Below are 27,236 nucleotides of genomic sequence, written 5' to 3' on the forward strand. Positions count from 1 at the left end.
GAGAAGAGTTATTCAGCTGTTTAAGTTTTGCTAATTTCAGTCTTTTCCAAATCCTTTTTAATAAATTGACTAAGAATTGGAGAACCTCATTGTTTTTCTTAAGTTTGGCCTGTATAAAATACCTTCTGTTTTTGTTGTGAGCCAGTGGTGCTTGGGACTTACTCTTTTGGTATATTTGTTTGTTTTGATTTTTGTGGGTTTTTTTTTTTGGGGGGGGGCCACACCCGACGGTGCTCAGGGGTTACTCCTGGCTATCTGCTCAGAAATAGCTCCTGGCAGGCACGGGGGACCATATGGGACACCGGGATTCGAACCAACCACCTTAGGTCCTGGATCGGCTGCTTGCAAGGCAAACACCGCTGTGCTATCTCTCCGGGCCTGTTTATTTTGATTTTTGAGCCACACCCGGCAGCACTCAGGGTTTACTCATGGCTCTGTGCTCAGAAATTGCTCCTGGCAGGCTCTGGGGACCATATGGGATGCCGGGAATTGAATCCACGTCTGTCCCGAATTGGCTGCATGCAAGGCAAATGCTCTACCACTTTGCTATTGCTTGGACCCTTCTTGGGACTTATTTTTGCCTCTGCTCTCAGGGACTTATTCCTGGCTGTAGCTCAGGGATTACTCCTGCCTGGTAAGGGTGGGGGGACTATATGCAGTGCTGGGATAAAATCTGGGTCAGCTACTACCACTGTATTCTCTCCAGCCTGAAGTTTCTTACTTATATTTGAGTTCATGTATTTTTTTTTCTATTAGTCATCAAAAATAAATAGGAACTTCTTGTTTCATGTGCTTTCTTTGCAGTGGCAAAATATGACAAAAGTGACTCATTTTGCATATATTGTCCTGGTGGGTAGTTGTAAAGTATGCCCTCTCTATCGGTATCTCTTATTTCCTTCTTCCACATTCATTTGGATTGATCTGTTTTTGTTTTTGTTTTTGTTTTGGGCCACACCCGGTGACGCTCAGGGGTTACTCCTGGCTATGTGCTCAGAAGTCGCTCCTGACTTGGGGGACCATATGGGACGCTGGGGGATCGAACCGAGGTCCATCCTAGGCTAGCACTGGCAAGGCAGACACCTTACCTCTAGTGCCACCACGCCGGCCCCGGATTGATCTGTTTTTATTATTAAATAAATGAAGCATAGCAAAACTCTTGATTTCAGAGCAGTCCCTGAGGGATTGTAGATATATTTCAGAGCAGAGAGAGGATTACTGTTTTTGAAATTAAAAATGTGAGGGTTTTTTTTTTTTTTTTTGGTATTTTTTTGAGTCATACCCAGCAGGGTTCAGTGATTACTCCTGGCTCTATGCTCAGAAATTGTACCTGGCAGGCTCAGGGGAGCATATGGGATACCGGGATTCGAACCACCATTCTTCTGCATGCAAGGCAAATACCCTACCTCCATGCTATCTCTCCCGCCTCCCTGTCATTATAGATCTTTTTAAAGAAGCAACATTTATCTTTTGCTGTTCTGTGTTTATGTCTGTCATTAATTTCTGCTCTCATTTCCCTCCTATTTACCCACTGTTAGCTTTGCTTTGGGAGTTGGAGGGGGTGCTGTCTCCTAAACAGTATTCAGGGAGTTCTGGGAGCCAGTTCTGGAAATAGGAACATTCAGCACTGGGCTTTGAGACCAGGACATCACTGCAGAAATATGCTCTAGTCTAGTCCTTGGAATTGTCTCCCTGCCTGACTTTGTTCATTTTTGAAATGATGCTATAATGTAGAAATCTCTAAAATTATTTTATCTCTAAAGTACTTGTTTAGTTACTTTAAGATGGTGTGATTTGATGTATTAGGCACAGTTATTAGTCTTTCCCTCCATCTCTTTTTTCCTCAGTTCTAGGGATTTGAAACCAGGGCCTCACACATGAGAGGCACGTGCTCTCCAACTGAGCCATATTCCCAGCCCTACCATGATTGGTCTTTAAAACTGTGAAACCAAGCAAGACAAGTTGTTCATAGGATATGGGATAGTGGACACTGATACATAACTATAATATATTATCAAAATGTTGTTACCGCTTGAATTTAGATATTAAACTATTAAAATTTATAACCACCATTTAGTTTTTCCTTGTATATTCTCTTTTTAATTTAATATTTGATCACATAAGCAAATTCTTCCATATAAGTGGTATATTCCAAGTGTCCTGTTCTATCTTACAGAGAACTTATTATTTGTAATTAACTCCATCAAGCAAGAGATAATAAACCGAGTACAGAATCCAAGAGAGGAAAGAGGATCGAACATGGGACAGAAGCTTGAAATCCTCATTAAAGACACTCTTGGTAAGAATATTGGACAGATTTTTAACCATTTATATAGCCTAAGATATCTGATTCAAGGAAGTGTTAAAATATTTTTAAGGATAAATTTAAGTGATACGTTTGTATTTACTTTTTTTTTACCCCCCCTCCGCTTGTATTTACTTTTTTTATGAGTAATTTTTGGTAATTCATTTCATTAATTTTTTATCTTAATTTTTTTTTAATTTTTGGGCTATACCTGGCATTGCTCAGGGATTACTCCTGGTGGTGCTTGGGGACCTTATAGGATGCCAGAGATTGAACCTGGGTTGCTTGTATATAAAACAAGCATCCTAGTCACTGTATACTGTACTATCTCTCCAGTCCCATTAACTCTTTTACAGGTGTTACAAGTTTGCTACTTAGACTTACTCATGTAACTATTTTTTTTTCATGTAACTATTTTAATTCTTCTTATCTTTTCTTGTTTATTTGATATTTTTTTGTCATACCTGGCAGTACTCATCTTTTTTTTGGTTTTTGGGCCACACCCGGCATTGCTCAGGGGTTACTCCTGGCTGTCTGCTCAGAAATAGCTCCTGGCAGGCACGGGGGACCATATGGGACGCCAGGATTCAAACCAACTACCTTTGGTCCTGGATTGGCTGCTTGCAAGGCAAACGCCGCTGTGCTATCTCTCCGGGCCCCAGTACTCAGATCTTAGTCTTGGCTCTTGCTCTGGAACTATACAAGAAATCAGGGATCAAACTCAGGTTGCTTCTTTGCAAGGCAAGCATGCTTTTCTTTGCACTATTTCTCTGGCTTTTAATTCTTTTTCTTGGTTTTTGGTCTGGGGCCATACCCGGCAGTGCTCAGAGGTTACTCCTGGTTGTGCACTCAGAAATCACTCCTGGCAGGCTTGGGGACCATGTGGGATGCCTGGGATCAAACCCAGGTAGGCCTCATGCAGGGCAAACTCCCTACCCACTGTGCTATCACTGCAGCCTCAAGGCTCTTAATTTTAAGGAAACTTTGCAGCTTTGATGTTCATGGTGGAAATAAGATTTCTAAATAAGATTAGAAATTTAAATAACATTTCTAAATCTATACCAGCCCTGACTGGTCATAGAATGGATTCAGCCACATTATATGTTCTTTGTACATACTGTCTTTGAGCTATTTCCCTGTCTAACAGCTAAATTTAAAAAGCTGTTTCAGAGCAATAGCACAGTGGGTGATGTTTGCCTTGCATGCAGCTGCCCCAGGTTTGATCCCTGGCCAACGCCATTTGGCCACCTAGGTCTTCCAGGAGTAACATCTGAGTGCAGAGCCAGGAGTAACCCTTGAATATCACTCGGTGTGGCCCCAAAACAAAAAATTGGTTTTGGGGGTCTGGAGAGATAGTTCAGCAGGTGGGGCTCTTGCATTGCATGCAGCAAATCTGTACTTGATTAGCACCCCATAGGATCCCTGAGCCCACCTGGAGTGAAACCTAAGCACAGAACCAGGAGTAACCCCTAAGCATTGCCCAGGTGTGGCTCCAAAAAAACAAAAACAAAACCCCACCAAACAACAAAAACTTGGTTCTGAAGGCCAAGCAATTCCTTACTGGGTCTTGGTGGATGCATGTTCAATCCCTGATACCACATATGGTTGGTCTCCCAATCTCTACTCGGAGTGATTCCTGAGTGCAAAGCCAGGAATAAGCCCAAACTATAACCCAAAAATTAAAACACACACACACAAAAAAAACAAAACCCAGCTGGCTCTTACATGCTCATTGTTGGAGTAGCTAGCTTCAGTTACCTGAAAATTTTCTTTATTTTTCTCTAGGATTCTAATTGTATATTGAAGTCACTTGAAAGAAATAGAGGCAGGCCAGAGCAATAGCACAGTGGTAAGGCATTTGCCTTGCATGCGGCCAACACAGGATAGACCATGGTTTGAATCCTGGCATAGCATATGGTTCCCCAAGCCTGCCAGGAGTGTCTTCTGAGCACAGAGCCAGGAGTAACCCTTAGTGCAACCAGGTGTGACCCATCCTCCACCAAAAGAAAGAAATAGAAGTTACTTTTCTTTTTTTTTTCTTTTCCTTTTTTAAATATATTTTTTATTTAAACATCATGGTTATAAGGTTGTTCATAATTCTTTTTTTAAAAACTTTTTTTTTCCACAGAAGAGGTAACTTTGCAATTATTAGTTACCTAAATTTGAGAGTAACAAATGCTACAATTTGTCTTCTTTTATCCCCCTCTTTTTATTTTGGCTGTGTGTGGAGGGAGAGGGAGAGGGAGAGGGAGAGGGAGAGGGAGAGGGAGAGAGAGAGAGAGAGAGAGAGAGAGAGAGAGAGAGGGAGGGAGGGAGGGAGGGAGGGAGGGAGGAAGGGAGGGGGAAGGGAGGGGAGGGGAGGGGAGGGGAAATAAATACACAACAGTGCTCAGAGAGAGAGAAGAGAGGAGAGAAATAAATACACAACAGTGCTCAGGGCTTACTCCTGACTCTGTATTCAGAGATCACTTCTGGCTAGGTTTAAGGCACCACATGGGCTATTGTGGATTGAACCCAGGTCAGCAATGTGCATGGCAAACACCCTTCTTGCTGTCCAGTTGGTCTGGCCCTGATCCCATTTTACTTTCTGTCTCTGCTAATTGCTCTAACCCTGACTCCATCCTCTTTCTTTGTGATGTTATTGTAATGATAGTAAGCTTGATTGTGATGTTCTTAGATTAGTTGTGAGGCTCTCACATTTAGTTGTGGTGCTTACACACACTTGACTGCAGCATAAAACTGGAAATTGCTTCCAGTGTTGGGATCTCAGGCAGCAAATTGCCAGGATCTCATTTGTAAATGTAACAGCACCAAGGATCAAACTCATCACCTCATGTTGCAAAGGCACTTGCTTTAGACACCCAGGCATTTCCTGGCCCAATCCTTTTTTTTTTTTTTTTTTTTATCTTTACTTATAAATGTTTTTGGAATGGTTTATAATATTTATGTTAAGACCATTCTTCTAACTTCCACTTGATAGAGAGTCATTCAACAAATCTCTTTTCAATGCCTATTATGTGCAGGAATAAGTAACAGAATTGGTCACTACTTTTAGGAAGCCTGTAGTCTAAAAAGTGGCAGACAATAGAAACACAAAAAGAACAAATTGTGGTTTATAAAAAAGATAGTAGGGAGAAATTAGGCTGTTGGGCCAGAGAGACAGATTTGTCTCACATGTATCTGGTCCCTGAACCCCCCAAGAGTTTTTTCTTTTTCTTTTCTTTTCTTTTCTTTCCTTTCCTTTCCTTTTTTTTTTTTTTTTTTTTTTTTTTTTTTTGGTTTTTGGGCCACACTCGGTGATACTCAAGGTTTACTCCTGGTTATTCACTCAGAAATCGCTCGTGGCTTGGGGAACCATATGGGATGCCGGAGATCAAACTGTCCTGGGTTAGCCATGTGCCAGGCCAACGACCTACCGCTGCTCTATCTTCCGGCCCCATATTTCTGAGTTAGAGAACTGCAAGTAACCTGTAAGCACAACCAGGTGTGACCCCCCAAAAAAAAACGAAAAAAAAAAAAGTAATTAGATGGAGTGGGATTTGAGGGCCATATCCAGCAATGGTCAGGGCTAACTTACAGCTCCACACGTAGGAATTACTTTTGGCAGTGCTCAGCTCTGGTCATCTGCATGTAAGGTAAATGCCCGACCCACTGTATTATCTCTCCAGCCCCCATGCAGAAATACTTTTCATAGCTACCAAAATTATTGTGGTGTTTTCCGTAACTGAAAATATGTATTCGGGTGCTGGAGAGATAGCACAGCAGTAGGGCATTTGCCTTGCATGCGGCCGACCTGGGACAGACCTGGTTTGATTCCCGGCACTGGTCCCTTGAGCTTGCCAGGAGTGCTTTCTGAGCACAGAGCCAAGAGTAACCCCTGAGCATCTTCCTGTGTGGCCCAAAAAGTAATCAGTTAATAAATAAACTACTTTTAAAAAAATGAAAACATGTATGGGAACATGAGAGTGCAACTGGTAGAGTGTATGCAAGGCATGTGGCCAACCTGGGTTCAATCCTTAACATTTTATATGGTCCTCTGAGCATTACCAGGAGTAATTCCTGATTACAGCACAGAAATAATCCCTAAGCCTCCCCAGGTACGGACCAGGAAAAAAAAAACAATAAATAGAAAATCAATATATTGAAAGCTTCTGTGCATTTGATATATCATGATCTTTGAAATAACTCACTTAGTTTCTTTTGTCAGCCTTGTATTGAATGTAAAACATGCTATAGATTTTGAGAAAGAATTTGGAATCACTAGCAAAATTAAAAATGCATATAAATTTGGGTGGGGTGCAGTTAGAGCCAGCCCAGTTCTTCTCAGTGGCTAGTACTAGCTCACGTAACTCCTACCAATATCAGGAAACCGTATGTAGTTCCAGGGATTGAACTTGGATCAGCAGTGTGCAAAGTAAGAGCTTCATCTCCTTAACTCTCTCCAGCCCCTTTTTGACACAATTTCATGAAATTTGAAAACTATTTTTTTGTTTGTTTGGTTTTTGCTTTTGAGTCACACCTGGCAGCACTCGGGTTACTCCTGGCTCTTCGCTCAAGTTTCTCCTGGCAAACTCTGGGGACTGTATGGGATGCCTGTGATTGAACCTAGGTGGGCTTCTTTCAAGGCAAAGCCCTATCACTCTAGCCCTGATAACCCTTATTTCAGTTTTTGGACTATAACTGTTGGTGCTCAGGGCTTCTTCTGGTTTCTGAGCTCAGGGGTCACTCGTAGCTGGGCTGAGGGTATTTGGTCCGAATTTGAGATCCATCCTATCAAGACCACAGGAGATGAACAGCACCGCTTAAGGCCTGAGAGTCTATTTACCCACAAAAGCCCTGTACACTATACTATTGATTCTGCCTTTTTTTTTTTTTTTAATTTTTGGGTCACACCTGGCGGTGCTCAGGTTACTCCTGGCTTTCTGCGCTCAGAAATTGCTCCTGGCAGGCACAGGGACCATATGGGATGCTGAGATTTGAACACTGTCTGTCCTGGATCGGCTGCATGCAAGGCAAACACCCTACCACTGTGCTCTCTCTCCGGCCCCGAAAGTTTGTTTTTCTTTTAAAGGTTTGGTAGAATACTCCTTGAAACTATCTGACTCAGGGACTGGAGAGAGTGTACAGGGATTGCCATGCTTGCTGTACGCATAATTGATGCTGACTTAAATCCCAACTGTTGGTGGCTGATTGTGGGCCAATGGGATGCCAGTGCAATGCCCTCCCTGGTGTACTCATTTTAGTTCTTCTATTTATTTGTTTGGGTTTTGGGGGTCACACCCATTGTGTTCAGGGCTTACTCCTAACTTTGTACTTAGGGGTTGTGAGTGATCAGGAATGGAACTGGGGGAGGGGTCTCCCTCTTTATTTCTTGAATGGATTACAGGTTGTTTTTTATTTTTTGACTTCTTTCCCCAAAGAACCATTCTCAGACATGCTATAAGTATGCTTTTTATTCTCTTCAGGTCTCCCAGTGGCTGGGCAAACCTCAGAATTTGTTAACCAGGTGTTAGAGAAGACTGCAGAGGGGAACCCCACCGGAGGCCTAGTAGGACTAAGGATACCAACTTCCAAAGTGTGATTGGCACCACTGGACCACTGGTCAGAGATGTCTGTGTTGGTCATATTAGTCATTGTAAATTCTCATTCTGTTTTGCATGTCAGTTTAGCATTATGTAAACATTTACAATTAGGTTACATTGTTTTAAGAACTAAGTAGCATAAGTGAAGCATGATCCAAAATACTTGATTATTGCATTCTCAGAGCATAAACCTTGGTTAACAACTGCTACTGAAATAAAAATGGAAACTGATGTGTTTCAGTGAATATTTAGGTAAAGATCACAAATAATTGGTCAGAGCAAGACATTTGAAAAAAAGAAGATAGTCATGAATGCCAAATACTGTGGCGGCAGGTTTATGCTCTGAACCACACACAATAAATTGAGGAAGCATTTTTTTAAACAGTCAGTTTAGATTGTTTTTAGAATTACTGCTTTTTGTTCTAATTTTCCAAACCATTAATCTCACTTGTTCGTGGCACAACCCAGCACTCATGTCCATGTGCCATATTAGACGTTCATTTTCCGAGCTCAATATGGTATTTATAAATATATATAAATATATATGTAATGTCTGTGCAAGTAAGAAAAAAGCATATTCTTTGTGCCTTGTATTTTGGGGAAACTATAAAACTGGTAATATTTTGTATGATGAAAACCCTACTAAGGAAAAACAAGATATATTGATGGAAAAATTATGGGGTTTAAATGCTTTTTGTTCCAACTCTTTTTCAAAATTTTTGAATGTATATAGGACTATGTTGAAATGTAGATACATGCCACAGAGTCTGTGTATTGTATAAAAAAACAAACAAAAAAAACAAACAAAAAAAAGATGGCTCTAGAAACTCCTAATTTCGGTATTTAACCGGAAGAAGACAAATACTTGCACATTATTGCGATTGTTTTATTTTTTTGTACCAAAGACAAATGCAACTGATATGGCAAACTGCCAGTCTAAGTAAAGTTTTGCACAGCTTACATGATACTGTATGAATGTATGAAAAAAAAAAAGGAGATAAATATAAAAAGGTCAGGGTTAGGGATCTTACTGAACTGTGAATTTTATTTCTGTTTGGGTCCAATTATCTACAGAAGGAGCATCCACACATTCAATATTATTTTGCTGTTCCTCTAGTTTGCTTCCATAGTAGATAAGTTGGTGGTCATTGAGGTGTCTGTAAGCCCTTTTATTTCTGCACATATTGTAGGAAATTTTAATATATTTCATTTTATTAAGCTATTGGTAATAGTTTTTGACTTAAAAAATTAAAAAGTTTATTTAGTTTATTATAGTATATGTCCTCCAAACAACCAAATACAGATTATTTTTATTGTATTATGTATATATGTAAAGAAAGGAAAAAAGCTAAAAATATCTAATTCTTTAGTTGCCACTTTTCCAATTGATGTATTATTGTGCATGTAATATTTTCAGAGATCAACACAAGCTTAAAAATTTATAGATTTTTATATTTTTGTACAGATATTTTCAAACTGGCTTCTTCAAACTTACATGTGACTTCAATAGTTCCTAGAACTGAATAATACTGACATTTAGTTTTTAGGTGCTCTTTTTGGCTCACATAAAACAGCTTCATTAGTCAGTGTTTTAACTGTGTTAAAGCTTTACCTCTTGATGAGAAATATTTTGTGTCAAGGCAGCATTATAAACCTTTTCCACAAATTCTTCATTCTGTCTCTCTTACTGTTTTATTCTCAAATCTTGTATTTTGAACTCTGAAAACTGTTGGCTGAAAAGCTATAATTAAAAGAGAAGCATTCCTATCTAGCCAGAAGTAAAAGAAACAAAAACTTCAGACCTTCGCTTCTGAGAAAGAATCTATTTCTTTCTCATTTACCCTTGGAGATTTTATTCTTTTCTTCTATTTTGTCTCTGTAGTGTGTTTCCTTTTCTTTCACACACACACACACACACACACACACACACACACACACACACACACACACACACACACACACACACACACACCCTCCACGTTTGTAAGCAGTAGCACTTAATGTTAAAGGCTTGATTCTAAAACACACTGTAACTAGTGAATAATGTTGCTTGCATACTTTGACATCATGAATCAGAAACGAGGGGAAGGATTGTCTAGTATCCTAGCTGAACTGTGATGTACAAAGGTTAGTGAGGTGACTCACAATAGTCCTTTCCCCGCCACATAGGCAATACACTCAACTCAAAAGGTTGAATATAAGGTGGTTATAAAGCTGTTCCCAGTTTTGTTGGAAGAAGGCAAAGCACAAGTTTCTAACTTAAGGTATATGAAGGCTTCACAGAGTGTGTGTGGTAAATGGAAATGTATCCCCAAATGTGGCAGTTTTATAATCAGGTGAAAATCACTTTATGATAGAGATTCAGCTGATGAGGTTTATAAAGTTGCTCCTTTCTAGCTGCTCTGTTAGAAATTCTGGTTTTTGATACTTTTTTCCTGTCTGCAAACCAGAATTTGATTTTTTGGTCTTGCATTTCAAAATATTAAGACTTTGAATCTGTTTAGTAGAATCCATATCCTTGCATTTCAGTGTTTTATATGTACTGCTTAAGTTAAATAGTTAAAAGCTTTTAAATAGTTAAGCTTTTTAATGTTGACACTTTATTTTGTACCTATTTATATATGTATGTATATCTTAGAAAAGCACTTTGTTAAAAATGCATTTTATATGATTCCTGCCATTTGCTGCTAAATCTGGGCTGGTCAGAATGCTGCAGCGATACTTGATCTAAATAAAAACCTGGCAGTAAAATGTAGAGTGAAAGTGAAACCCTCTTGCTGTTTTAACTTTATCCTAAAGATGACAAAGGCAAGCTGTGCAGCTTTACATTTTAACCAGGGGACTCTGTGGCATTTAAAACCGTCTAGAAATGGTTGTACTTTAATGCCAGTAATAATTTGCTTCCTCTATTGTCATTAAAATGTATACATTCAGTGTATCATAAAAACAAATCTTATAAGGGTAATGTAAAAACCCCAACAAGTGTACATGTTCTGTTTTTAAAAATTGTGGCATGTATTTTGGGTGAAAATCATTAGAGAAAAATTCTCTAACGGTTTTCTGTGTTCATACATGGTATACAGATAGCTCATAATGAAGTCCAGAATCTTACTTCAAGTGAAGGCATTGTGAATTCACCTCAAATAAATAAACCCTTTGTTCTAAAAGCAACTACAAACTTTTGACCCTAGTACTACGATGACCCCTCCCCAAAAAATGCAGATGAAAAAAGTTCTTCCTCGTTTCAGATCCACTGGATTCTTTATTGAGTTTCTCTCCTTATGAAAGCATGCTGTCCAGTTCTTGTTAAAATCTCGTCTGAGTTTTGAATTGGGTGCCACACTTTTTGAGTCAATATGATTGCTTGTTCTACTGTACCATGTATGATTCTTGTCCTTTCCTATATCCTTCATGACAGATTATGATGTGGCTTTATATTGTGCCTTACTTGTACATTTAAAACAAAACGTATTCATTCCCTTCCCACTTCCTAAATCTTTCATTTTGACCTTTTTGGTAAGAGTATCAGAGCTATTATAAAAACATCATGAAGGATTTCAGATGGGTATGTTTTCAAATTCCCTCTCTTAAGAGTTATTTTATATTTGTATACAAGACCAGTTTTGAGTGGTCTTTGACTATAAGGGGGGAGGAATACCAGAAATTTCACTGCATCTCCCCTTCTCCTGCATTCATCATACATCTTCCTTCTGATGCTTGACTTTATTTGCTCGTTAGCAATAGTCTGCATTTAAAGAAAGATGTGTTCATTTCATCTATTTGAAATTGACTATTTCATTTTTCCAGAATTTTTTTAGGAGAAGAGTACCCGTTTTGTTTGTTTTATAAAACAGATGACAAGTCTCTTTAAAAGAAACAGAAGTACAGTACTTTTGAAATACAACGCTGTTAGTTCGGATTTCTTTTTTTATATAATATTCATACAATTATCTGATGTTTGCCTTCATTAATAAAGCTGTTAGTTTATTCACCAAAATGTCAAGAATGGATGTGCTTTTTTTATTTCATACATTTAAAATTACTTTAGCTGCTAAGATTTAGTTACCTTTTTAAAAAGCAAATTCAGGTTGCCTTCAGCAAAATTAACAAAAATTTATGTTCCCTTATATAGTCTTCCTAAAATTCTGTTCAAGTATTTTCTAGTTAATTACATAACAGAATGTTAGTATCTCTACAACTCTTGAAACTTGAATTTGAGAATGCATTGAACTATGCTTTCAGTGTTAAAAGGTTTCAATTATCCTTCTAGTGAAGTCTATTGTGGAATACATTTCCCATGGAACTGAGGCCATTTCCACAATTTTGCACAGACCTGCAGTCTTGTTCTTCCCTTGGATCATGATAGATAAGTCTCACACAGTGCCGTAATACTTGTGGCTTTTTTTTTTTTTTTGTAATCTTTGTAATCTTACTAAGGGCATTATGAGAAGATGACTCCATTTTTAAAAAATATTTCAGATATATTGGGATGTAACAATGAATGTTAACTGTAGGAATTGTTTCGTTTTAAGGAATATAAGCTTGTGAGGAAAGATGATGAAAATGTACTACTGAGAGTTTTACACTTTTATAGGCAAGTGGGATTATGTGTTGAAGCATAATCAATCCTCCTGCCAGTAAATTGACTACAATGATAGAAATTCCACCTCAGAACTGAATTATGCCAAACCGCCACTTTTGTTTAGGAATGAGAGATTTGGGTATAGTCAGAGAGGAACTGGACCTTAAAACTTCCAGATAGTCTCTTGGACTTAAAAACTTGGTGGCTAGTAAGTGAAGAGCGCACAAGTGTTGGGTGTTTCAGTGTGCCAAGTTTGTGTAAACACAGTGGTGTAGTTCATTAAATTCTGGGTGCCTGGGAGCGGCACTAAGTACTGTGTCTTGCCCTTCACCCTGGGTCTTTTTTCAGAACCAAAAAAAGAAATGTGTATGTGTATACTGTATCTGCCTTTCCACCACATTTTTATGACACTATTCCATGCCTGCCTTTTTGTTTTTTCAACCTTTGTTCCCGTGGATTTATCCTATAACTTAGCACTTGTGGCTATACATTGACACCAGGACTGACCACACGAAAGAAGTCAAAAGGCAAGAATTCAAAGAATCTGTCCATACAAAGTCACAGCCTCTTTTGCATAGTTGCATAGGATCCTGTTTGTAATGCTATCAGAAATACTCTGTAGTTTTGTTCCATCCCCCAATCCCAGACTGGAGCTATAAACCTTTTTATTGGATTCAGTCTTGTCTTTTGTCTAGAAAGAATTTTATCTTGTTGACGCATGAGCTGTTTAAAAATTATCCTATTAAATGTTGGTTAATAGTTGTGCAGTTTTCTTTTCAGAAGAAAAGGCAATTCAGAGATGCCTTTGTTTTCTGTCACCTTTCAACCCTTCGGCACTTCTAGTCAGATACATATTCATCAGTGTATGCAACATCCTTTGTAATTTAAAATAAAAAAATGAAAAGGTTTTGAATTGTTTGTGTCATGTTTTTTGTCTTTCCTTTCTTCCTGGCTTTCAGAGGTAGCCATCCACATACGCTCTTTTCATCGTAATCCACAGCAAAGAAATTCCAAAGTAGTAACTTGGTAGGGTGGGGGGAGGGCACACCTAGCAGTGCTCAAGGTTTACTTCTGGCTCTGCACTTGGTGCCAGGGATTGAACCAGGGTTGGCTGCATACAAGTCAGAGATCCTACCCGCTTTACTGTCTCTCAGGCCCCACTGGTGACTTTTTTATACTTTGGGCTGAATAACATGTATCTACCTAGAACTGGAAGTTATGGGACCAAAGTGTCCTAATTTGAAGCAATGTGGTGCTTCAGCCAATGTGCCCAGGCTTAGTATACACTCTGCCAAGACTCAGGCTGGGGACTTGGCTCCCAGGAGATTTCAGCCTTCCAGAGACACAGATTTTGAGGGGAGGCAGCTGTGCCTTGGATCGCAGAACTACGGAAGTGCCATACATATGTTATAGACACTGACTGCCCATGTATCTGCAAGGACAGTGAGATATCAGAATTGCCAGATTCGTCTCTGTGACACCCAGGACCCCTGAAGAGAAGTTCTTTCACTTCACTTTGAAACTGTGACTGCCCAGAAGCAAAATGGATATGACATCCCGTGATCTGCTTCTGCTTCAGGACTAAAGCACTCTGTCATGGGCCAGGAGCTTGAAGGTGCCAAGCCAAAGAGTTAAGTATGGTCCTTAGGGAGAGCAGCTGTCAGTGGTTAGCATCAGTTAGGTCATTCAGTTGTCATTGTTCACCCACAGAGATGATTTAGAAGAAGCATGTCTTAGAAATAAAAATACTGGGAAATATTTCACTAACGATCTTGGTTGGAAAGTTCAATGAGTCAGACTGAGTTAGAAAGTTCTAGAAGGCCATGTATTCATTAAGTGCTTGTTGGATGCTTTCCAGGCAGAGAACTCAGCTGGTGCACTTAGTAACCCCCCTAAGGTGTGTGGTCATGTCTAGTTCACAGAATTGGGTTAGACTCAGAAGAGGGGTACTCACTCCATACCCAAGCTTAGGACCTAGAGAGTTCCTCCTCTCTTAGGGTCTAGGTCCAGCTGCAGGGAACATTTAAATCAGTATCTACATAGGAGGAGGGAAATTAGGGGTTTTTAAGAGAGGACAATTTAGGGGCTGGAGAGATGGCATGGAGGTAGAGCATTGGCCTTGCTTGCATTAGGACAGCGGTTCGAATCCTGGCGTCTCATATGGTGCCTCGAACCTGCCAGGAGCGATTTCTGAGCTTAGAGCCAAGATTAACCCCTGAGCGCTGCCGGGTGTGACACAAAAACCAAAAAAAAAAAAAAGGACAATTTAGTAACTAGTAGCAAAAAGCCAGTCTCTGGATTCTTGGATTAAAGCAGTGGGAGCCAGCCACTTGACAGTGAAGTCTGAAGTGAATTTTGATTGTGAAGTGATTTATGCAACAGGATTTGAATCAGGAAAGTCACTCATCTCTTCAGTATGCCTCCTCTCAAGGTTCTGTGGAAGAACTGAATGAACAAATAAATGGTCAAGGACACAGTTTGGCTCCAGTAACACTGTCCAAGTGGCCCTCTTAGGGATTTGGAAGCCATACCCCCAGTTTCAGTGAAGGGACTGCCACACTCAAGATGAGTAGCCTAGTGGCAGCGATGTTCTGGTTTTGTTTTGATCTATCAATTCCCTCTATAAAACTGGGATCAGGCCAGAAATAGTACAGTGGGTTGGGATAGGGCAGGGGTCAGCATGCCTCGGCTCCTAAGCCACATGCGGCTCTTGACACTTTAATTTGGCTCTTCTGTGTGAGAGCCAGGCGGCCGCTCCAGGAGTCAGGACTCTGCTCCTAGCCTCTGTCAGTGCGCGCCCTGTGTGGCTCTCAAAAATAATTTTTTTTTTTTTTTTTTTTTTTGGTTTTTGGGCCACACCCGGTGACGCTCAGGGGTTACTCCTGGCTATGCACTCAGAAGTCGCTCCTGGCTTGGGGGACCATATGGGACACCGAGGGATCGAACCACGGTCCGTCCTAGGCTAGCGCAGGCAAGGCAGGCACCTTACCTCTAGCGCCACCGCCCGGCCCCTCAAAATTAATTTTAATCGTGGTTTGGGCAGGATTTGGCTCAGTTGGAAAGAAAGGTTGCCCACCACTGGGGTAGGGTGTTAGCTAGGATTGCATGCAGCTGTCCTGAGATCGACCTCCATCGTCCTATTCAGCCCCCGGGGAGTGATTCTTCCCTGCAGAAACAGGAATAAGCCCTGGACACTGCTGGTATACCACAAACCAAAGCAAAGAAACAAAACTGGATTATGACCTATTTCAGGACAGAGGAGGATTTAGAGATGAACATATTTGGGACCTCCTGATCTTAGTCTAGTAAATGGGGTGGGCCCTGAATGGAGGAGGGAACAGCATAGTCCAAAGACAGATCCAGGAAAGAGGCAGGCTGAGGGAGGGTGGCTCATGATCCAGAGGAACCCGCTAAAAAAACAGAATTAAAACTTTTTATTTTGTTGATTTTAATATTGTTAAAGATTGGTTTTTACTATCACCATTTCTTCCATGGAAACTATTAATCCATGTAAACCAGTCTTATAAGGAAGTGGGCCATGTTCAGTAACCTGGCTTGAAGACCACACATTTCAAAAGTAAAGGAAATGTAGGGTTAGCAAGATGGTCTGCCAGGGTGTTTGCCCTGCACGTGTCCAGTCTGGCTTTGATCCCCGGCAGCCCAGGAGGTCACCCCAGGACTCGCCGGGTGCCGGAGCCAGGAGGAATCCTTGAGCAACCCAGGTGTGACTCAAAAAAGAAAAAGAAAAGCCGTTGTAAAGGACTTGCAAAGTTTACTTTTGCTCCTCAATTTATAGTCCCGTTAGAAAACAGAAGTGGTCGGTTGCAATTTCCGAAGGCATCTACTTGCCAGGCCCGCGACCCTGCGTTGGCCTCCGCCGGCCTCTAGGGGGCGCCGCTCCGGCAGGCGCCCGCGGGAAACGCGTCTGGCTTTGGCCCCCGCCGCCACCCGTAGCCGCCTCCCAACATGGCGGCCCCGCCGGACGTCCACGTCCGCATCTGCCACCAGGAGATCGTCAGGCTGGACCTGGAGGTGAAGGCGCTCATCCAGGTACCGCTCCCGGGGGGTTAGGTCTCTTGATGCTTATTGTTGTTGACTTTGGCTCGGATATTTACTCCTGTTCTTTCTTTCTCCACAAATGCACCTGAGACCACTTGTCTGTCCCCTGGCCTCCACCCTTTCTTTTTCTTTGATTTCTAATTTTATAGGAAAATGCAGACACAGGAGGTAAAACAAAGTAGTGCATGACCCAAGGTTCTATGAAAAACTTCTTTTCTATATTAGCGGCTCTTCAGCTGCCCTCAAGCAGCTAAAGATGACTCTAAGCAGTACTTGGGAGTAAGAGGTCCCCCAGATGGTCCCCCAGCAACTTCTGGCTATCCAGGCCAGAGGTGCAATGCAGAGACAGAGGTGGTTGGTGCTGCATGGACCCTGAGATGCCAGGACTGACCTGGGCCAACCTGGCTGCGCTGGGGCGGGGTGGGGTGTGTGTGCAGGAAGAGGGCGTTACGGGACCACAATCCTGATGCTCTGGGAACCATGTGATGTTGAAGTTGAATTTAAATGAATCTGCAGTGTGCAAGGCATGAGCCATCATCCCTGTGCTGCTATGTCCATAAGTGTTTGAAACTTTGGTTTTGGGCAAATCGTGCCCTTTCCAGTAATGTTCCAGACTGTTCCAGACTTTTTTTCTACAGAAAATAAGGAAAAGAAAAGTAGGTCTCCCCATGGAAGCCCAACAGAATAAACCAAATTTGTTGATTACCACGTGGCATACAGAAATGTGCTTGATTAGTCATCCAGAGAAAAAAGGAAAAATGCAAACATTTATACTCAATGACGTTAATTTTTTTTTTTTTGGTTTGGATTTTGGGTTTTTGGTCTTTTTTTGTCTTTTTTATAACCACACCCAGCGATGCTCAGCGGCTATATCTAGCTTTGCTCAGGATGCCTTCCTGGCATGCTCAGGGGTCCATGTGGGATGCCGGTGACCAAACTCAGGTCGAGCGCGTGCAAGGCAAGCGCCCTACCCGCTGTTCTATCGCTCCGGCCCCCTTTTGGGTTTTTGGGTCACACCCAGTGATGCTCAGGGATTACTCCTGGCTATATGCTCAGAAATCACTTCTGGCTTGGTGGAACCATGTGGGACACCAGGGATAGAACCGGGGTCCGTCGTAGGCTAGCACAAGCAAGGCAGAGACACCTTAAGGCTTGTGCCACTGCTCCGACCCCTCAATGAAGTTAATTTTTTCTATGAATAAACTGAAAAAGTTTGGGACACATTCTAAACAAATAAGTTAAGATTCCATGTCGGGTTCGGGGGTTGGGGTGGGCGGAGCTATGGCATGGCGGTGGAGTGTTTGCCTTGCACCAGCCAACCTGGGACAGACCCAGGTTGGACCCCTAGAATCCTATATTGTCCCCCGAGCCTGCCAGGAGCAATTTCTAAGAGCAGAGTCAGAAGTGGCCCTGAGCGCCACCAGTTGTGGCCCAAAAACCAGTAAATAAATAAATAAAAAGATTCCATACTAATGAAATAGCTTTTTCACATAATTTAATCTATTGTGAAACCATCCCTCGATCAAATCACATATACTTAAATAGTCGTATCAGATATACTTAAATGGTCTGATACAACCCATTTTGTACTCATAATGTTCTGGATTCTTGTGATTGCTGACAGGAAGGATTGGACTATAGGTGGATTCATTACTGTCTTTTTTGGGGGAGGCACACCCGGTGGCACTCAGGGCTCTGTGCTCAGAAATCACTCCTGGCAGGTAAGGCGTTTGCCTTTCATGCAAAAGGACAATGGTTCAAATCCCGGCATCCCATATCCCTGTGCCTGCCAGGGGCGATTTCTGAGCATAGAGCCAGGAGTAACCCCAGAGCACTGCCAGGTGTGATCCAAAAACCAAAAAAAAGAAATCACTTCTGGCAGGCATAGGGGACCATATGGGATGTCAGGATTAGAACAATCGTCGGTCCTGGGTCAGCTGTGTGCAAGGCAAACGCCCTACTGTTGTGCTATCTCTCCGGCCCTCATTACTGTCTTGATGTATTCTAGCTCCTTTGCTGTGGGCTTTGTGGCAGGGCTCATTGTGCTTTCGCAAGCCCAAGGTCAGGAAATAGATTGCTGCTTTAGGCATTCTAATCCACCTACCCTGGCTGCAGAGCCCACTCTGAAACTTGCCTCTAATAATTCTAATATCCAGAAACCAAATCTTCTTGCAAAGACAAGAGGATGGGGTGGTGCTACATCTTGGCCACATCTTGGACAACTCTGGAGACTGTCCAGTCCTGGGGCTCATACCAGGGAGTTGGCTTCATGCAAGACAAGCACCTTAGGGGCTGGAGTTATAGTACAGCAGATAGTACCTTTGTCTTGCAGGTTGATGGCACTCCTTATGGTCCCCTGAGCCCACCAGGAATAAGCTCTGAGCACTGCCAGGTGTAGCCTAACTCCTCCACCCTCCCCCTCAATATCTAGCACTTTCATTTCTGATTGTCTCTGATCCCAGAAACAAACCCCAAAACCTACCCTTGAACTTATCTGTCAACATTTTGGTTTATACTAGACCATTTGTCAAAACTGTCAGATCAGAAAAGTTAATCTTTCAATCTGATTCCCCCAGCATTCATCATCCTGATGATCTAAAACTTATCATTTCAGGATGTCCCCATTTAGAGGACATCCACACTCTTGGCGTGTGACTTGGAGTCATGGCCTTGAAAGAGGCCCCCTTATCTCTTGCCTGTCTCCTAGGATATTCAAGATTGTTCCGGGCCCTTGAGTACACTGACCGAACTGAACACTAAAGTAAAGGGGAAATTCCAGCAGTTGAGACACAGGATCCAGGTGAGTGAGTGCAAAGGGTGATGCTGAAAATGGGGCATCGTCAGGTAGCCAAACTGGAGGACCACTCTTTTCTGAGAGCTAGTGGATTCTTCTTTTTGCCTTTTTTTTTTTTTTTTTTTTTTTGGTGTGTGTGTGGTTTTTGGGTCACACCCGGCAGTGCTCAGGGGAAAATCCTGGCTCCATGCTCATAAATTGCTCCTAGCAGGCACGGTGAACCATATGGGAAGCTGGATTCGAACTGATGACCTTCTGCATGAAAGGCAAACGCCTTACTTCCATGCTATCTCTCCGGCCCCCGAGCTAACGGATTCTTGACTCAACATTTTGACTACTCTCAGGGTCATGAGCCACTTGGAGGCCAGAGCCATTGTACAGAGGGAAGGGCATTTGTCTTGCATGCAGCTGACCCAGATTTGGTCCCTGGCATCCTATAGGGTCCCCCAAATCCTGATCCCTGAGGGTAGAGCCAGGAGTAAGTCTGAGCACTGCCAGGTGTGGTCCCCAAAACAAAACAAAACAAAACAGATGAGCCATTTGGTATTGTAGAGCCCTTCTGATGGGGTAAACTACACAATGGCAGATTTGCCACTGTCCCTTGACTTCTTCACCTTGAAAACCCTGAAGTTGCCAGAGGTTCCTCTCCAGTTTAGTCCCCTTAGTCCATTTATTCAGCCTCCTGCTTTACTTCCTGCTATCACTTTGCCCAGCCTGTGCCTTTTGGTTTTGGTGATGTACTGAGCATCCCTGGTGCAAGAAGGAGCATATACCAGATATGGCTTTGCTGCTGCTGTTCTGGGGCCCCCCAAGGCAGGTGGGGTTCAGGGACTAGCCTGAGTGAGTTTTAAGGCCCTCACTCCTGCTGCATGTGGCCCATGGGAGAAAGACTGCTTTTCAGGGTTGGGGAGATAGTACAGTAGATAAGGCACTTGTCTTGCATGTGGCCAATTTAGGTTTAATGGAGTCACTTCTGAGCACAGAATCAGGAATCTGAGTACCTCTGGGTGTGGCTTTAAACCCCAAAAACGAACTCAATAGAATCATCTTTGGGTTTTTTGTTTATTTTGGTTTTGGTTTTTGGCCACACCCAGTGATGCTCAGGAGTTACTCCTGGCTATGCCCTCAGAAGTCTCTCCTGGCTTGGGGACCATATGGGACGCCGGGGGGATCCAACCGCGGTCCGTCCTAGGCTAGGGTGGGCAAGGCAGACGCCTCACCGCTTGCACCACCGCTCCGGCCGCTCAATAGAATTATCTTAACAGAGAGCCCTTTTTCTCCAAAGGAGCTCGAGCAGTCGGCCCGAGAGCAAGACAGAGAGTCAGAGAAGCAAGCTCTGCTCCAGGAAGTAGAGAATCACAAAAAGCAGATGCTCAGGTAGGCATGCTGTGTCACTTGTGCAGAAGCCATGGCTTCCTTCTCAGAGGGGCAAAAAAACAACTGTGTCAGTGCACAAAAGATCCTGTGCAGAGGCATACCTCTGCTTCATGCTCCCCTGTGCCACAGTTTTGTGCCCCCCTGTGCCTCTACTTCATGTTCTCCTAGTAATGGCCCCTGTACTCTGAGAGAGGATAATCAGAGCTTGGGGCTGGAGAAAGAGAAAGCTCTGGCTTTACATGTGGCCAAACTGGGTTTAATTCCTGGCATCCCCTGAGCCCCACCAGGAGTGATCCTGAGCACAAAGCCAGAAGTAAGCACTGAGCACTGCCAAGTGTTGCTCTGAAATAAAATGGAAGAGTGGGTTTACATCCAGGGTGGGTTTGAGTGTCACTCCCAAGTCTGTGACTCTGGTCGCGCAGTATCTGGAGTGTGAGCTGTCTCCAGATACGAAGGGAGTGAACCTGCTGGTGGCAGCCTCTGGGGTCTGAAGGAGAGGGGTTGTTTCTGGGGGATAGCAGTGCCTGGTGTGCCTCATTCCCTGGCTTGCAAGAAATCAGTGGTAAGCTGAGTTGAGTTCAGTAGGTGCTTTCTTGCTTCCTCGTTTCCAGCAACCAGACCTCCTGGCGGAAAGCCAACCTCACATGCAAACTTGCGATCGACAACTTGGAGAAGGCAGAGCTGCTGCAGGGTGGGGACCTCCTTCGGCAAAGGTACTGGTCCTGCCCTCTCACTGCCGTGACCTGAAAGTAGGACCCTTCAGGGTGGATGGAGGGGAAGAAGTGGGTCTATCTCTCAGGTTTCTCATTTCCCTCAGTTGGTGGTTAGTTTTCTCTGGGAGGGAACATTTCTGTTTCCAAGAAACTCACACTTGTGGTGAGTCACTAACAGAGACTTTAAAACAGAGTTTTAAGGAGTTACAGCCCACTAGAGACATGCTACAAGTTACTTTTATTTTAAAAATATCATCTCCTGAGGCCAGAGTGAGTGCAGTGGAGAGGGTAGTGATTTTGCATGCAGCTGACCTAGGTTTTATGCCTAGCACTTTATAGGGTCCCCTGATCCCCCACCAGGAGTGATCCCTGAACATAGGGCCAGAAGAAAGGCCAAAAACAAAATAAATAGCACCTAAAAACCAAGCCATCTTCCCCAAAGTAGTGTCTCTTACCCTCTTTTCGGACAAAGTCAGTTGATTTCATGTACTTCCATGTCTCACCCTGTCTTCCCCTGTCCAGCTCTCCATAGTAGGTTCTCAGCTTTGCAGGCAGTGCCCTGGATGTTCAGTCTGCCAATGAATGGAAGGCCTGGACTGTATCTGGCCTCTTCCTCAGGAAGGAGTCTGGGCCCAGAGCATTGGCACCAGCCTGTGCTGTCACCTGGTTTCAGAGGGACTTTACAGGGCCCCCAAGAATTCTAGAGTGTTCCCACATTGGTCATGATCTCAGTACATTTGGGCTACCACTGGCTGAGGCTTGAAGGCCCCAGCTGGGCTCTTCCCCTGAAGCAGGGTCTCTGGATGCCCACAGGAAGACCACTAAAGAGAGCCTGGCGCAGTCATCCAGCTCCATCACCGAGAGCCTCATGGGCATCAGCAGGATGATGGCTCAGCAGGTGCAGCAAAGCGAGGAAGCCATGCAATCACTCGGTAAAACTGCACTCACCACCACCCCCGTCCGCGTTTCCCCCTTCCATGCTTTCCTCTCCACCCTCTCTGGCTTATGTGTCTTCTTCACAGGCTCAGTTATGACACCAGGTTGGACCTAGCATGTGATGGCTGCTTTTCTCTCTTGATTTTTTCTAGTTGTCCTGGACCATCTCTCCCTCCCTCCCACCCCCCCATACATTGTCCCAGGGCCTGCTGTGGGCAGTGACCCCTGCCCTCTCCTGGATGTGGTTGCTGCTTGGCTGCAGGGATGGGCCTTGGGGCTGACCCCCCCAGACCAGTTTGGTGGGAAGTCATCAGCCTCCACAACTAAGAAGTGTTTTGTGTATTTGCTGTGAGCTGATCTGGTGCACCCTCTGCGTTTTGTTTGTTTGTTTGTTTTTGCTGTGTTCTCTTTGAAGAATGCTTACTTACAAGCTGGAGCAATTGTAGGTAAGGTGCTTGCCTTGTATATGGCCAATCTAAATTCCTTGCTTGGCACCTGGTAGGGTCTCTTGAGCACCCTAAGGAGTGAGTCCTTAGCACAGACAGATGTACTTTTTCCCTCAAAAAAGGAAGATTCTGTTAGTTCCTATCACTTGTTTTATTGCTTTCCATTGGTTTGTAATATTACAGGACTTCTAGGGGAGAGGTCAGAAGACTTATTTCTGGTTCCCTGCTCACTACCAAGGATTCAGTGCTGCCTTTTACTTTCCTCTGATGACCGCCCCAAGTGTCACTGAGACTCTAAACTACTGTTGGTTCTTGCCAGTCATTCACTTTAGAGATTCAGCCCCACATCTGTGTGAGCACATCCGGTGACTCTGTCACTCCCCAATTCACCCTCAGCTCATTACATTTGTTTCCAAAGGCCCCGGTTTTTCCTGGTTTTGGTTTTAGTTTGAGCGTTACACTCAGCAGTGCTCAGGGCTTGAACCTGGTCATTTGGATACAAGACCAGCCTCTTGTGTGCTGTGCTATCTCTCAGGCCCAAGCTCACCTTTGGAGTGGCAGAGAAGTGTTCCAGGAGTATGTTGCCTACACTTGCCTTGTCAGTCTCCTTCAGTGGGCGTTGAGGTGGGATCCTGCTTTGACGGTGATGCCAGTTCTGAATGTAGAGGTGGAAAATACCCTTTGGAATTAAGCACTCAATAAAAGCTTTGGGCTAGGTGTTGTGGCTTAATTTGTTCTATTTTATTTCTTTAATACAGAAGCCACACTCAGTAGCATTTCAGTACTCAAGCCATGTGGTGCTGAGGGCCCCCAGAGCACACCCATGTGTACGATGACACCCAGCTATTAACCCAAAACAAAGGTGGTCCCCCAACTTCCTCTTTCCTTTGCACCTATCCCTTTAATATATAAAAGGCATCCTGGATCTCACTTGACCCTCCCCACCTGGCTGAATTGTTACTGGTTTAGTAAAGAAAGGTCAGCCTGGCTGGGTGAGCAGAGAGACCTTGAGGTGAGAAACACTGACTCAATGATTCTCTCCTGGCTGACTTGGTTTATTAATTCTTTGCGGCTACCCTCCTTCAAACCTGTCTGCCTGAGGTTGGAAATATGGCCTGTGGGGTGATTTCACAATGTGGGGGTATATTTTACACCCATGGATGCTGGAGGGGTCATGTAGGGCTGAGGATCCAAGCCTAGGCTTATCCCTGCCAGGCATGTGCTGTACTCCTTGAGCCACAATGCTGTTACTCAATTTTTGCTCCTGGAGCCCCACCCTAAGCTTAAACGCACAGTTTTGGGTTTTTTGGCGTCTTTTTTGCCATTTCCCTGGTGTTTGTGCCGGTTCCCACCCCTACATAGCACACGGCTCTTCCTTTCCATCTTACTAGGCCACTGTCCCAGGTGAGCTGGTATCATGATATTGTTATTTGCATCTCCCTCAGGGACCAGAACAGTAGTCCAGCAGATGGGTTACTTACTTTTTTTTTGCACATGGCCCAGGCAGAAGTCAGCCCTGAGCATCTCTGAGTGTGCCCAAAAATCTTAAAAATATATTTTTTAAGTAAAACAGCTTCTTTTACATGTTTGCAGCAGTATTGATCAAATTTGGGGAAGTGTCTATTGAGTTATTTTGCCTATTTAAAAAAATTTTTTATTGCAATAGTAGCATTTGAGTTCTTTTTCTGTAATTGTGTACACCAACCCCTGTTCATTATGTGCAAATCTCTTCTCAATGCAGTGCTGGAGTGACGGTACAGCTGGCAAAGTGCTTGCCTTTAATGTGGCCAACCTGCTTTCAATCTTGGGCATCCCATTATTTCCCCAAGCATAGCCAGGACTCAGCCCTAAGCATTGCTGGGTCTGGCTCAAAAATAAAAATCTTCTGAATGACTCCCTTTTAACCATTTCTATTTCATTATGTTTATTTGAGCCATTCCACAGTGCTATGTTCTCACCCTTCTAACTGTTCCCTGGGTCTCTAGACACCGAAGCTGGTGCTAGAGTGATAACAGCAGGTAGGGCATTTGCCTGTACATGGCCGACTCAAGTTCAATCCCCGGCATCTCATATGGTCCCCCCAGCCTGCCAGGAGTGATTTCTGTGCACAGAGCCAGAAGTAACCCCTGAGCGCCATCGGGTGTGGCCAAAAACCAGAAAGGAAAAAAAAAAAAAAAAAGACACAAGAGTTGCTTTTGGGCATAACTCTCCCCTGCCACTCTTCTTGCATCTCCCTGGGAACTCTGGGTACCACAGGAAATCAGGGATAGTTTCCTTTGGGAATATTTTACACAGCTTGGGAGTGGGTGTAGAGTCTCATGTTCTTCTGCCAAGTTCATTCTATACCAGGGCAGTGGCTTGGCAACAGAGCAAGGACTTGGCAAGGTGAGATTCTGGGTTTTGTCCCCAACACTATATATCCCCCTCTCCTCAGCCAGAAGTTACCCTTCTGGGTGTAACCCTACTGTTCCCTAGGTAAAAATACAAATTCTGCTGGGACCATAGTATATTTTCATTTTGTTTGGCTTGATATTGGAGCCATGCTCAGCAGTGCTCAGGGTGTACTCCTGTCTCATGCTCAGGGATCACTCATTGTGGAGCTCAGGAGACCAAACTCACTGTTAGGGATTGAACTTGGGTCAGCTACCTACAAGTACCTTACCCACAGTGTTTTTAAAAGTATGTTAGGGATGTGGTATATAGATTTGCTACTGAGGAGGGGGGCAAGGGGGACAGGTAGGAATAGGGTGTGCCCCATGGGGCAGCATTGCTAGAGACTTGGTGTGGGCCATGGACAATGGGTATGTGGCATATCATGGTGCCAGTCTGGGAGTTTGCAATAGCTTTCGTCTCTGTAACAAAGTATAGCACACACCTCGCATGAATGAGTATGGCTCCCAGCCTCAGTTCCACACACATAATTCAGAATGGGGAAATTTCCCAGGTAGCTTCTCCCCTCTGCCCCTGAGTCTTTGTGTTTTATGCTGAACAATATCTGTGATGTGCTCAGGAGCCACGTTATCTGGTGGCTCACAGTGGGTGACAGTGCCGTGGACAGACCAGAAGTCATCTCTCCTGACCTTTAGCTGGCCCTTTTCATCAGCACTCTCCTCTGCTTCCTAAGAGGATGCCTGCAAGGTCTGGGCCTCCTCGGGTATCGTTGGGAGGGGAGGCCAGGCCTTGCCTTGCCAGGGCCCCACTGGTACCAAATACTCCAAATGATCCTGGGCAGGTGGCGAATGTGAGGCTGTTGCAAGATTACACCCTCTGTGCCCTCTCAGAATCCACCAAGAGCAAAACTGGAGTATGCCGGGCAGGGGTATCCTGGAAAGTCCAACTTCATCTGCTTGGACCTCAGGGTACCCTTCCTTGCTCAGTGCCATGGTGAGAGGGGGCCTTTGGGGACAACTTGGCCTGACCTGTGCTTCCAGGTCCTTCCTGAGCTATTGGACTAGAAGCAGCAGCCATCCGTGCTCGGGCCTCATGCCCCCCATCACATCTCTGCTCAGCAGTGTCTGTACCCTGCTTTCTGCTGTACCTCTGCTTCTTACTGATTCCTGCCTACCCAGTACCTGGATTCAAATCCCACAGTCTCTAGTTAGGCTCTCCCCCTTTGTGTTTCAGTCAGTTCATCCCGGACTATTCTGGATGCCAACGAAGAATTTAAGTCCATGTCGGGGACCATCCAGTTGGGTCGGAAGCTCATCACCAAGTACAACCGACGGGAGCTGACTGACAAGCTTCTCATCTTCCTGGCTCTGGCTCTGTTCCTGGCCACAGTCCTCTACATCATCAAAAAGCGTCTCTTTCCCTTTTGGTAGCAGGAGAGCTGCCCGCTCCTGCTCTCAACACTCAGGCACCTTGGGAGGCTGCCTCAGTAGTCCTGACACCGCCTCTGGGACCTGTGGGTGCCCCTCGCCCCTCTCTCCTGCCACAGGACTGTCAAAAACTGGTGTTCATTCCTTGAATAAATGTGACTTATTTATTTTATTTCTGTTTCTTTCTGATGGCACTCGGGGTTCAGACACCACTCTTGGTGGTCCTCGGTCACCGAGGGCGGAGGCTTCGATGTTCAGGCCCAGCCGAGCATTGCTGAATGCTACCCCAGGGGTACAAGGGCTTGGACTCGATCCTTATACATGCAAGGCCTGTGCTCAACCCCTGGCTCTTTCACCAGCCCAGGACTGGATTTCACAGAGTGTGTTGGGTTATTCTGAACTCTTCTTTGGGAACTGGGGCATCTCCTGCCGACATCTAGACCAAGATTGTGGCCTACAGCCCAGACTGAGCTGGTGGATTTGCCCATTGAAGACAGAATTCTGGAGCCACAGCCACACAACTTCTTAATGCACCCCATGAACACTCAAGTACATGGGGCAGCCACCACAGCCTCAACTCTAGAGCAAGAGCTGGAGCCAGTAGGCTCAGGAAGGTGGCTCACCCCA

The 27,236-nt window shown here is 44.0% G+C and overlaps 2 protein-coding genes across 3 annotated transcripts in view; both read left to right on the forward strand.

The window, feature by feature from the left end:
- The window catches only part of CREBRF (CREB3 regulatory factor), a 38,388-nt gene extending 28,800 nt beyond the window's left edge, over positions 1 to 9,588 (forward strand). For both annotated transcript variants that reach the window (XM_049776053.1, XM_049776052.1), the window contains 2 exons: positions 2,174 to 2,296; positions 7,768 to 9,588. In XM_049776053.1, the coding sequence (XP_049632010.1) occupies positions 2,174 to 2,296; positions 7,768 to 7,883 (239 nt within the window). In that variant the 3' untranslated portion in view covers positions 7,884 to 9,588. The remainder of the gene's footprint in view (positions 1 to 2,173; positions 2,297 to 7,767) is intronic.
- Positions 9,589 to 16,399: 6,811 nt separating this feature from the next.
- On the forward strand, positions 16,400 to 26,781 carry BNIP1 (BCL2 interacting protein 1). The gene is made up of 6 exons (XM_049776089.1): positions 16,400 to 16,516; positions 19,233 to 19,325; positions 20,605 to 20,696; positions 21,308 to 21,409; positions 22,223 to 22,341; positions 26,416 to 26,781. The coding sequence occupies exons 1-6, from the start codon at positions 16,433 to 16,435 to the stop codon at positions 26,610 to 26,612; spliced, it is 687 nt and encodes a 228-aa protein (XP_049632046.1). The 5' UTR covers positions 16,400 to 16,432; the 3' UTR covers positions 26,613 to 26,781.
- The last annotated feature ends 455 nt before the right edge of the window (positions 26,782 to 27,236 follow it).

The sequence above is a fragment of the Suncus etruscus genome, chromosome 6, assembly GCF_024139225.1.
Source record: "Suncus etruscus isolate mSunEtr1 chromosome 6, mSunEtr1.pri.cur, whole genome shotgun sequence".
Lineage (NCBI taxonomy): Eukaryota > Metazoa > Chordata > Mammalia > Eulipotyphla > Soricidae > Suncus > Suncus etruscus.